The 13312-nt window shown below is 40.1% G+C and overlaps 1 protein-coding gene across 1 annotated transcript; it reads right to left on the minus strand.

The window, feature by feature from the left end:
* Positions 1-608: 608 nt before the first annotated feature.
* pgm3 (phosphoglucomutase 3) lies at positions 609-12992 on the minus strand. The gene is made up of 13 exons (XM_061244038.1): positions 12926-12992; positions 11903-12111; positions 11278-11462; positions 11049-11116; positions 10493-10626; positions 9692-9887; positions 7336-7493; positions 5729-5812; positions 5497-5595; positions 5163-5282; positions 4160-4282; positions 2423-2596; positions 609-2157 (listed from the first exon to the last, which is right to left on the minus strand). The coding sequence occupies exons 2-13, from the start codon at positions 12107-12109 to the stop codon at positions 2068-2070; spliced, it is 1638 nt and encodes a 545-aa protein (XP_061100022.1). The 5' UTR covers positions 12110-12111; positions 12926-12992; the 3' UTR covers positions 609-2067.
* Between the last annotated feature and the right edge of the window lie 320 nt (positions 12993-13312).

Raw genomic sequence — 13312 nt, forward strand, 5'->3', positions numbered from 1 at the left:
TATTTATATTACTAAGGACACTTTTGTATGGTGAGATCCTTTACATGAACCTTTTGTGCAGAATATACAGTATTTTATTTTCTGTTTGATAACCAGCACATGAATAGTGGATAGATGCATGTTTAAAACTGAAGTGCATTGTGAATTGCAAACTCAGCTGTTTATAATGTAAAACTCACATTTCCTGAAAGGTACCTTCTACAATAGATGTTTGTAAAGGGACAACATTCAGCCAGTGAGGTTGTGAAATGGGAGACCAAATGATTATTAAGGCTAAATTCCTTTAACTTCAACTGCAATAATTTCTATAGCTCTGAATATAGCAGTCGTACCAGAAGTACAGTCCTCCTGTACAATGGTTGCTCAGCTCAGCAGCTGAATACACACTAGTCTGTGCTCTCCAAATTGCTAGACACCACTCACAGTACATGCACACTTGCCTACACTGTCCTGAATCGTGGTCGGCAACAAAGTAACGGGAGGGACTGCATTCAAAATTGGGAGAGCAGGAAAAAAGCCCCCCCCCCAAAAAAAAGGTTTAAGAAATGTCGGTTAGTATCATAGGCACTGAAAATTTCAACAGCACATTCGAAGTTACATAAAGCAAATTTGTTTTAAACAAGGGTCTTTATTTCCACATGAAATTAAACATAGCAGCAGAGATCTCTTCAGTTAACAGCTGTTAGTGTAAGTGTTAGTATTAGTGTACACTAATCTGTTGTGGTACCAGGATGGGAATAGACAGGTATGGCCACAGCTGTAATGGATTGGAATCACTGTAGCTGTGGCCCATTACCTCGTTATTGGGCTAAAGAGGCCTGGTTTTCAGGCAAGAGAGAGGACAGCCTTGGGCTGATTGTTTCGTCAATCAAGAGCATAACTTGTTCCCTTTTTGATTTACTTGATTATTGTAATGCATTTGGGTTGCCAGATTGGCCTATTTTTGTTAATAAACAGCAGTACGGCAACCATTCATTTTGGTTTCGTCTTATCTGTCCACTTCGTGACCAGTGGCAACCCCCAGCCCGACATCACACTGTTTAGATGGATAGTTACTTCTGTGATTACCTACTGTGGGCATTCTAAGCAAAATGACAGAATCTGTAGCGCTATAATTTCATATAAACCTACTGACAACAATCAGTACAACAAGTACATTGTTCCAGCCCTATCAAAATGCTAGTGCACTATATATGCAAAAACCTATTGGATACATTCGGTTAGTCAGTACCTTCCTGGTCCTACCCAAGACCCCAATTTTGGGGTGACTCAGCATTAATCCGTGGGAGTTCAGACTATTACATATCTTAACGAAATACAATAGATATACTTCAGACAACATAAAGATATTGGCACAATATACGAAGGTTACAAAGTGCTAACACAGTGATTAATGTTCCTGAAATGGATATTTCACATTCTGGTTTTTGATATTAATCCAGTTATGTGTAATGATTACAATTGGTCCAGACCAATCACAAACTCCGAGTACGCTATACTAGCTATTTTTAAACTGGCAGGTTTTCGGCAACTTCTAGAAACATGCCTCATTGCACAAAAAATAGGCCAATCAAAAAACATACAGCAAAACTGAAATAACAAAGAACCTCAAGAAAGTGAGCTATCCATTTCAATTCTAAATTTAAAGGATCAAGTGTTTAATTTGGAGAGGTCAAAAGACACAGTACAAAAAGAAGACCTCGGATATAGAGAAAAGGATATGAACATGAAAGTCATTCACATTCCAAAAAGAAGATAAACATGAACATGACTGATTATGAACCTGATTGCATAGACAGTGTGCAGCACCATGAAAATTCATTTTGAGAATTGGAGTTTGTGTGTATGTGTGTGCACGTAAGCATGTACATTTGTGTGTTTGTGTATGTGTATGCGTGAATGTACATTTGTGTGTGTGTGTATGTGTGTGCACATAAGCATGTACATTTGTGCGTGCATGTACATTTGTGTGTGTGTTTATGTGTGTGCACATAAGCATGTACATTTGTGTGTGTGTGTGCATGTGTGTGTATGCGTGCATGTACATTTGTGTGTGTGAGATGAATATCAGAGAAATGGTTTTGGCTCCTCCCCCACTCCCCCGGCAAATTTGTACACAGCAACGCTGACTTCATGTGCCAAGGTGTCAGCAGCCTCCTGGAAAACAAACAAACGCACACACACACGCACACAAGCACACACGCATGCACTTTTAGCTTTTCACTGGCCTTGCTTTACACACAGCCAGTGTCAGTGTATTCATTCCTTATCGGTGTTCTAGCTCAATGTTACCGACAGCTTTGCAACGGGTGAGCTTTAATAGGAACAGCTACACATTTCAGTGACCTTCAGTTTGATTTTATTTAGCAGCATGCGTGCTAACCCGAGTGGAAGTAACAGAATACCTGGATGGCGTGCTCACCTTAGTGTCAGCCTCAGCGTATACTCGGACCACGTCTTCTGTGCCAGATGGACGGACAAACGCCCTGGACTTTTGGTACTTCTTCACCAGCTCGTCGATGGCATCCTGCAGCCCCGCGGGTCTGACTGCTCGTCTCTCCGCATCCGTTGTTTCGATCACCCTTCGATCGGCCACCTAGTGCGCATCCCAGCATTGTCCATTAAAGTCCCACCATTCAACACAAGCATTAACATACAGGTAATACCTTCACAGCTGCTACAGTTATTCTCTCTGCCATGACACTAGTCCTCATTGTAGTCCTGTCACTGTCATTAGTCCAGCATTTTTCAAAGTGGTTGCTGTGAGAGCTCTCCAGGGGTGCCGTGTATCAAAAATATCTCATTAAGTGTTTCGTAGCGCTCACTATATGTTTGCATTGGTTGGCACTGCCATTCAAAATAGCAAATTTTGAACCTCTGAATATCTCTCCTGTTTCAAAAATGTGGATGTGTATCAGTGGATAGGCTACAGCAGCAGAACACCAATAAGTCTAAAAATAAGTAATAAATATCTAATAAAGTGCTCAATGAGAATACAATCAATCAATGCAGGATCAATCAATTAAACACAGTAGACATACTAAAATTGTATGCTACGTGCCGTCACAGTTTGTGGGCAAGCTATGTTGCCGTGGGTAGCTATCTACCATAACGCTCCCCAAAGTTGTTCAAGTTACTGTCTCATTTTTGTTGCCAATATGAAGTGAAGTATCCAACACTATGGACAGCTATCATAACTTCCAATCAGCAAGGCATTTCTGCCTTTTGAATATTTTATTCTGTTTCTTTTAAAATAAATCCATAGGTATTTCCCCCCATTAGTAATTGCAGCCTCCAAATAGTTGGCTTGTTTGCCGTTGTGTCCTACGTTTCTATTAGCCTATATTCTCAGTTGCACCCTGGGCCTATGAGTTTGCTTGCTGTGACTATCTACATTGAAAATGATCATTTTGAAGTGTTTTTGACAATGTTGAAATTGAGGTGGCCTGTAGTGGTTAAAGTAAATGACTGGGACACGCAAGGTTGGTGGTTTTAATCCCGGTGTAGCCACAATAAGATCCGCACAGCCGTTGGGCCCTTGAGCAAGGCCCTTAACCCTGCATTGCTCCAGGGGAGGATTGTCTCCAGTCTAATCAACTGTATGTCGCTCTGGATAAGAGCGTCTGCCAAATGGCAATAATGTAATGTAATGAAATGCACTTATGAGTTATTGTCCCATCTTTTTGGGACAATATTGTGCTTAATAAATGCTTTATTTTCTGGTTTTATTAGTTGAAACTTTTCAGTTTCTTTAGTTGATATATATATCCACATTTTATAATCAACACTTAATACAGTGAAGACCTACCACTGTAACTAAATGAGATATTTTGGCTTGGGCCCGAAAAGTTTAGGAACCACTGCTCTAGTCCCCTCCCTGAAATGACTGTAGTCCCATCCCTACCACTATTGTACCTCCCTCACTGCTATCACTGTAATCCCCCACTGCCACTACTGTAGTTCCTACCCTGCCATTACTGTACATTTCAGTAATGATAAACTTGAGGTAAAATGCTAGAGCTGCCGATTTCTGCACAGGCAGGCTTCTGGACAGGCTTGAGCCTATTATGCAGTGAAGCACACAAGCACGTAATCATGCACACCTTGAGCAGACATAAGCGTATGACCAGATGCATGCGGACATGCATAAATACCGCACCTTCACTTTGAGCTGTCTGTTGGGCAGGTCAGAGTAAATGGCGTCCCACTGCTGCACAGTCATGCCTCGGATGGCTAGCACCGCCTCGATAAGAAGCATGTCTGAGATGGCATCGCCCACCGTCTTTGGGGAAAGAGAGGCATCGTTAGCATTGTCCACAGAGACACACATGAGCACAATGTATGGCCACTAATCCCGCATAACACCTGGGCTATGTTCTTCAACAGTGGAATGTCTTCATGATGATTTACAGTGGCCGCTGTTGCAATGTTGTCTTACTGTACAGCAGTCAGGCTTTTGAAAGGTAGTGACCATGTTATGAGTCCACTGTGGAACCGGAGTCCAATATAGGCCACATTTATAATCGCAATGACACCTTGTACTTGACAGCATACAAGCTTGTATGAAAGTTATGATGATATGATCCAGAACATAGTGTCAACCAAATAGCCCAATGACTATAGATGAAACTATATTATGTGTTAAGGAAATGACAATAGCTAGCCTAGCCATGACTAATTTTATCCAGTGATTGTTTTGATAACAGGGGAAATGTAAACGGCAATAAAAATATAGCTAAACAGTAAATTTAAAGCAACAGTAAGAGTCCCAGGGGACTTTACTCCACCAAATACATGTTGGGCCCATCTTGCTTTTGCACACAATAAAATAAAATATATAGTCCAAACATATAACGTCTAAAATAAAAGATATAGTCAGGATGCATTAACATTGTCACTATTAACACCATTAAGAGAAAATGCAAGTTAATTTGCTGAATAAATCTTGATAATGTTATAATATACTTGGACACATTATTTTAGCAATTGAATACCATAATTCATACGATGAATAATGGTACCAATTTTTTTGTCTCTGCAGTCACGGTGGCAGCAGTGGTGTGAAACAAATTATCATTACGACAGTTCAGTTAATATTGTCTCTATGCTTTTCCATAGCATATGATGACAGTGTGCAAAATGATGATGTCACAGTGACTGGCCTGGTTACAGAGGTTGATCAGGTTCTCCAGCAGGACTGCCGCACTCTTCTTCTCATCATTAATGTTTGGGTCTACCGTAAGCTGCTGGATCCTCTCCTCTGCAGCCTTACTGAACAGAATCTGTACAGAGAGACAGGAAATGTAGACAGGAGTTTCATGACAAAACCAAGTAACCAACTAAACAGGGTGTAGAAACATTTGTTTCTGACTATATTATCATGAATGCGAGGAGAGTATGGGTGAGGCGAGTATGCATATTTGTGTGTGTGTGTGTGTGTGTGTGTGTGTGTGTGTGTGTGTGTGTGTGTGCGTGTGCGTGTGCGCGCGTTCTCACTGTGCCGTGGCCGTTGGCTTCAAAGTACACGCCGATATCGAACTCCTGTGCAGCATGGTGTAGATGCTTCACTCCAGTCTTAGCACACTGAACCGTCAGCTAGGGTCAAGGTTCAAAGGTCAAGGTGGAGTTTCCTTTACCCACTTCAAAGCAAAAAGGCCTTGCTGGATTTCAGAAATGACTGTAATGCATGTAGAAGGACAGCAGTGTACAGAGCATGACGTTCACCCACCTTCATGGTCTCCACCAAGTAATGCGTGGAGCTGCCGTTAGCATATGCAGTCTGCACCACAGCCACCTGCAGGTCTAACCCGGCCTGGAGAAAGCACACAGACCCCAAGACACAAGAGGGACCACACCCATTTGAAAAAAAAGTTATTGAAAGATTTTTAATTTAAATAGCAATTTGTGTCTTCAAGGACCTCCCTGTATGTGGCTGTATTCATCCTTCCCTCAATTCTGACCAGTTTCCTTTTCCTCCCATAGCTACCACCACCATGCTTCACCGTAGGGATGGTATTAGCTAGGTGACTGAAGAGTTCCAATTTTTGTCTAATCAGGCCAGAGAATATTTTTCCTCATGCACTCAGTGTCCTTTAAATGCCGTTTAACCCTAGGTGGGCTGTCATATACCTTTTACTCAAGAGTGGCTTCTATCTAGCCACTCTACCATAAAGGCCTGATTGACAGTGCTGCTGATATGGTCGTCCTTCTGGCAGGTTCTCCCATCTCTGCAGAGTACGGCTGAACGATTTGGGAAAATAATCAAATTGCAATTTTTCAGAGCAATATTGCGATTGCGATTTGCTTCCCTTTTGTATTCACAGTGCATAACATAAAAATAATTCTACAGTATAACGATCACAACATTAGATCAGCATATAAACTGCTCTAATGATAATGTTAGGGTGAAATTATATGAACTGCATGAAACCTTAAATTCGGGTTTCAAAATAAACAGTTGACGCCCACCATAACATTGTACAGCTGTACAATAATTCAAGCACATTGGTTGAAAATTGGTTCTAATTGCCACAACCAATGGCGTTTCAATGTCAGCATGATCACAGAGAAGCGGGAGGGATAAAAGGTGACGTTCAGAAGCGTCCTGGCAAAACATGCAACGCAATTTAAATTTACAGTCTGCACATTAACCTTACATTGTTTCATTTCAAATCCAATGTGCTGGAGTACAGAACCAAAAGAACACAAATTGCACCACTGCCCAAATACTTACGGACTGCACTATAGATTCAACAGGGCTGGCTGCAATCAAGTCTGGCTGTGTTGAATCACCCGCTTTGGATAAATTAAATTTGCTTAATTTGGTCCATTTTCACATGGATATGGGTTCACGGAACTGTATCTTTCTGTTTTGTTGCCATCAATTTGGCAGAATTGCATGGTATAGTATTAAATATTAACTAATAATTTATCAACATCCTAGTAATTGCTCGTCCAAGGTCACTCACTTACAGTTTCCTTTCGTTTAAAGTTATAGCAAAAAGGAAAAAAAGCTAACTATACCTAAAGAATGGCAAAAGTAGTATTATGGATCATATTGGGGGTGACATTGGCTCAGGTGGTAAGAACAGTCATCTGCCAGTCGGAGGGTTGCTGGTTTGATCCCGCCCTGGGTGTGTCGAAGTGTCCCTGAGCAAGACGAGCTGGTTGGTACCTTGCATGGCAGCCAATCGGCATTGGTGTGTGAGTGTATGTATGAATGAGTGAATGAGAAGCATCAATTGTACAGTGTTTTTGATAAAGGCGCTATATAAATGCAGACATTTGCCATATTGGATCTAGACATTGTGCAGGTGACATGTGGTGGCGCTTTACCTGAGTGAGCAGCTCTTTCAGATATGTGCTGATCAAAGTGGCAATTTTGTCTCCATCTAGCAAGTGGAACTGGCCAGCTGAGTTGATGAAGTAATAAACAATTCTGTCAGCATCCCCATCAAAGGAACAGCATCTTTCACCTGCATTCATCTTAATGCCTGAGAGAGCAATCGTGAGAGAGGGGGGGAGAAAGGAAGGGAGCGAATGAGACAGGGTGTGATGGAGAGGAAAAGAGACAGAGGGAGGAGGAGATGGAGAGGTGTGTTGACTTAACAAGAAATATCCATGCTTCTTCATCATTATGCACAATAAGCGTATTCCTCGATTTGAGAACAACCATGAAAGACAACAACAAGTCTTTGCTGAAAAAAGAACAACCTTTCCATATAAACCTTTTATGCAAATACTCATTATTACAGTTAGAGAATGAAAGTAAAGAAGATGATTTCAGTTATGGAAAAGATTACAAGAAAAGAGACAGCACTTCCATAACAATCAATATTCTGTGATTATGTTCATTTTACAAGATAATATAAGAACATTATGTAAGATACCTGCTTAAAAAGTAGGTACACATTAGTTTATGGGCTGGCAGGCTCATACTAGTCAAGCACCTCCCACCCTGTGTTAGACACCAGTGTATATGTGATCACAAAACAATAGAATGCACTCTGATATGAACTTGTACAGTGTGTGTGTACTGTAAGTTAATTATTTGCTCTGGTCACAAGTCCTGTCTTACCCAGACCAGGGATAAGTATAGTTTTAAATAGTATTTTTGAAGAGTAATCTATCATTGAACAAATAATCAAATACAAATATCGAAAAGAAAATATTAAAAAATGAATGTCATAAAAATTATTTTTTACGGATATTATCCCAGATAGCAACTGAAAAAATGTAATTGCCACTTCCAGAAATATGGGATCCATATAAAGAAATTTATATGGATCCCAGAAAATTAAGTTGATTCTTTAAGATAAAAACTTGGAATTAGACAAATATATATATTTACGGCATTTGAATTATTTATTGGAATGGAATGGCCTTATCTTTGTAAACAGGATATTATTTGCAGCTAAAATGTTTGAATAGTTTAAAAAACATTTATCAAATAAGCTACAACCTAGTACTCAGAACATTATTATTTTTCTAATTATAAATTATCTGATAGAGCATAATGATAATTAAATATTTAACAAAAATATTTTGAAATATTTTGGTTGAACATTATTTGAACACTTTTGAACGTATTCTTTGATGCTATGATAAGTACACCTAGCAACAAAAGAAAACTGGGTCAGCCTGTCTGAAAATGCTCTGAACTGGTTTCGAACATATTTTTAGAGAGAAAATGTTATGTTAGTCTAGGAAACTATGTGCCAGAGAACTACGACATGGCCATTGGTGTTGCACAGGGAAGTTGTCTTGGCTCTCTTCTTTTTTCATTATATATGTTACCTTTGGGTAATATTATTAGAAAGCATAACGTCAATTTTCATAGTTATGCTGATGACACACAATTGTACATCTCTGTTGAGCCGAATGATTCAAGTGCGGTATGCTCCCAAACTCAGTCAATGGCTGAATTATAATTTTTTTTTTTTAAAAGCACATAAACAAGGTGACTAAAGTAGCATTTTTTAATCTAAGAAATATTGCCAAAGTGCAGCCATTTTCAACCCAACATGATGCAGAAAAGTTAATTCAAGCTTTTATTAAAACTCTGCAGCCGTACTTTTAACGAAACCACGGAAGAGAGAGCATAACACTCCTGTTCTAGCCGCACTACATTGGCTCCCTGTCTCTTTTAGAATCGATTTCAAAGTTATTTTGCTTGTGTATAAGGCCTTAAATGATTTAGCACCATTTAGCACACAGAGTCTCTGCTGTTTTACATCCCTTCGAGAACACTTAGGTCCACTGAAGCGAGTCTTTAAATTGTCCCCTAAGAGCCCCACAGAAAAATGGCAGCCTTCTTTTATTACGCAACGAAAATGTGGAACACTCTACCTTAAGAAATCAGAGAGGTGGGCTCAGTGGACCTTTTTTAAACAGCGTTTGAAAACATATCTTTTTAACCTGGCTGTTAACTGTTATTAGTAATGCCTTTTGTTTTAACCATTTTTATTTGTATTATGTTACTGTTTTTATGCTTTATCATTTATTTTATTATTTGTGCTCTGTAATCTGTCTACTGTGCATTTGTTATTATTTTTTATTTTTTGTCAAAGCACTCGGAGCTGCTTCCATTGCATGAAAAGTGCTTTATAATAAATAAAGTTTATTATTATTATTATTATTCAACAAGTAGTTGAATAGCTCACAAATAAAATGTCAAAATCTAATATCTTACCTTCAGGAGGTTTCTGCTGGACTTTTACGTAGTCAGCTCCACACAGGAAGTTGAGCTTCCCCTGGCTGCCATCATTATGCAATGAGATCTTCAGTTCCTTCTGGAGAAAAGGCTCCATCTCCCGCATTTTCAGAGCGCCGATCCCGTTAGCCCCATCAACCAAGAGATGCTTCTGGTCATCTGTGCGGTTTGGAGCCTAGGGACAAAGATGTGAGAACTTGATACCAAATTACGCCAATGCTCCCACTGATATTAATCTGAATTACACAGACACCTCCACTGACCTGAGACCTGTTTATAACAATTCTCCCACTGATATCAATCTGAATTACACGGACACCTCCACTGACCTGAGACCTGTTTATAAAAATTCTCCCACTGATATCAATCTGAATTACACGGACACCTCCACTGATCTGAGACCTGTTTAAGCCAGTGCTTCCACTGATATAAATCTGAATTACACGGACACCTCCACTGACCTGAGACCCGTTTATAGCAATGCTTCCACTGATATCAATCTGAATTACATGGGCACCTCCACTGACCTGAGACCTGTTAATGCCAATGCTCCCACTGATATAAATCTGAATTTTCTGGACACCTCCACAGACCTGAGAACTGTTTATACCAATGCTTCCAATAACCTTAATCCTAATTAAAACTTCTGCCATGTAAAACTTTTTTCGAAATGTGTGCCACGTGAACCTTCTTCAAAAGAAAGATATTGCATTTACAGTCCAACAGAAAGATTACTATAGGCTTAGATAAATCATGTAAAGTGGCAGAGTGTAGTCTTACATGTTTGGTCAGCTGAATGAAAGCCTGGGACAGTTTCTCGTAGTAGCCTTCCACAGTGGCAGTGCCGTATCGAAACTGTGTGTTCTTACAGCACACCATAAAATGCAGCTGTGGCGTGGTCAGGAGTCCGTAGTCTAAGAAAAATAAACAGTCCATGATTAATGAGAGGATAAGGCCTGACTGGTCTCTGCTGGCAACACAAGAAATGGGCGCTCTAGTTATCAGGCAAAGCCAATTAAACTATCCAAAACATTGACAAATCAAATATACACAAGAATAATTCAAGTTAGTAATTACAGCACTAGATGCCCCTGACCTGGGTATCCATGTTAAATGCAGTATATTTGCAATAAGAGTGCATCTGTAATCGGGACAGCACAGCTGGTATGCTTATGAAACTAGCAAAACAGAATTAGCTTAACTAGCACTAACTAGTAAGCAGAGTAGTGATGGAGTTTGTACAGCTAGCAAAGTAGAATAAAGTGACCATAGTTTGTGGAGTAGAGGAGACAGTTGGGCAGAGTAAGAACAGCTAGACTTGAATGTGTGAACAAACCATAAGCATGACTATCCAGGGAGGAGACCCCATCCAAAACAGCCTGGGACAGTGTCTCACTGCTGGGCCTGCATAGAGAGGGATACAGACCTGGTCACTCCGCGTGTATGCCCCGGAGCCATCAGCGAGCTACAACAGAAAACGTCCAGTAATTCTGCTTCACCAGTTCCCTCAACTCCCTAGGCCTTGAAGCCCACCAAGCCAGCAGCAAAGAGTAAAAAAGACAGACCTGGTGTCTTTCCCTATGAACACGCTGGCATTCTGGCTCAAGTCGACTGCCTCCATCTCGATTATGTCTTTCAGGGTCATCACCAGTGACTCCTGCTCTGCATTGGCCAGCCGCGTTGCATGCCCCTCCCATGCCGGGGTCACCATTTCTCCCATGGGGTCGATGAGCTTGACTCCGTTATCTTCCTGTGTTAAATCACACAGAAATGTCGGTTAAAAACCCAACAGATCTCTGTACATACCTAGTTCAATACTGGTTCTTCTAGGACAGGCCCTCGATGTGAATCGTCCTTGTAGGTCAGGGGTGGGTAACCTAGTCCTGAACACCATTTTCTGGATTTCATGCCAACTTCTGCTCTTAATTCAATGAATCAAATCAGGAGCACAATCTTGTATGTATTGACGCTCATAGCTACATTACAGCAAAAGACTGTTGTTGTTTCCCTATATGAAATGTCATCTACGAATGAAGCGGTTTTGGAGTCATGCTGCCAACTACATAACCAACGGTAATAGTGGAATAAAATACCAGAAACCAATGTGGCCTTTCAGGAATGATGTTCTCCAAGCATGCTGTAGAAGAACAGGGAGGTAACAGTCTGTAAGACAGAAGGATGCACACCGACCTCTGGGTTGTGTGAGGCAGTGACCATCACTCCAATTGTAGACTTTGTCTTTTTGGAGCGCAGTGCTGCCAGTAAGCCCATCCTGAACATAATGTGGTCCAACTGGTTTGCATGCGTCCGGAACCCAGCAGTACCATATTGCAAAACCAGCCCAGTTGGTTTTGGGTGCTGCACAGAGTACTGGGAAACCTTCTCAAACTGGGCCATTCCTGAAGGAAGACAAGGATTTTTTTTATTGAACAGAAGTAACCTACTTTCTTTTACCAATATACTACAAAATACAATATTATTATTATTATCCCAGAACACTATATATTTGTATTCTCAGGTGATTAACTACCTAAAATGACAAGTTGGCCTTCCATATGACCAATTCTAGGAGAAACTTTACAAGTGTACTTTTATGTTATGATGCAATTTGATCCGTAAAATCTATTGACCTCAGGAACATGACTAAAGAAAATTCTCAGGGGTGGTAATAGTGTTCTGACAATCTGTCACAACCAGCCCAATTTTATAAGCATTAGTCAAGAATCAACGTAAAGCATAACTCACAATCCTATTTTATTACTGGATAATTACCAGCTGATTCACTATGAACAAGCGAGTACTCTAAATAAACAAGTTTTAAAAATTGCACATTTGCAAGATAGCCAGATTGCGCAATATGAGGAACAAAAAGGCAATGTTGCAGTAACTGTAAGCTAGCTAGCAAGTCCTGGTTAAGTTACTTCGGAACAGGAACATTTATCGCAAGTTGGAACAGCAAAGACTGAATTATGATAGAAGTTTAGAATGTTTCGACAACGCATACTCGTCACATGCTCGCCAATTCATTCAGATTCATTCAAACGCGTGTCAGTTGTGAAACTGTCAACAAAATATCTAGCCTTGGATTATATTCGACAACTTGTCAACAGTTCTCTCAAGAAAAAAATGGTTTCAGTAAAATAGCCAAAACATTGTTCAGACTTACAGATGTTTTGCTTTCAATTAAATATTTAAACCGGTTTATTCACTTACTGTTCACTGCAGAACTTCTCGGGTTTAATGTTGGTGACGCGGCGACGTGTTCCGGGTGGCTGACGTGTTCTCAGATCTGTGAAGTTGGCAAATGTTGCTGGCCACAATTGGAGACTTCCGGTGATCATTTATCAAAATAAAAGTTCGGTGAATAAAATTATTTATGAACTGTAATTTTGTCAGTTTTCATTGTTAAATTAATACAGTTGGATTTGATTGTGATGTATTTGCAGAAAATATAAAATTGTACACACATTTCAATAAAAACTGTTTGCCACCTGTTGTTGCTGTCTGTCAGGTGTGGTATGGGCATGCATTGCCATAGACTGTCAATTGCCAACCTGCTCATTTGCATAGCTGATAACTCATAAACTATGAATTGTTTCA

The sequence above is a fragment of the Conger conger genome, chromosome 5, assembly GCF_963514075.1.
Source record: "Conger conger chromosome 5, fConCon1.1, whole genome shotgun sequence".
Classification (NCBI taxonomy): domain Eukaryota; kingdom Metazoa; phylum Chordata; class Actinopteri; order Anguilliformes; family Congridae; genus Conger; species Conger conger.

Coding starts and splice junctions, on each gene's coding strand:
- pgm3 (XM_061244038.1), bottom strand. CDS start 12,109: ATGGCCCAGTTTGAGAAGGTTTCCCAGTACTCTGTGCAGCACCCAAAA. Junction 11,117..11,277: donor TTCATAGGGAAAGACACCAG/GTCTGTCTTTTT, acceptor CTCTCTATGCAG/GCCCAGCAGTGAGACACTGT. Junction 4,283..5,162: donor TGATCAACCTCTGTAACCAG/GCCAGTCACTGT, acceptor CTTTCCCCAAAG/ACGGTGGGCGATGCCATCTC.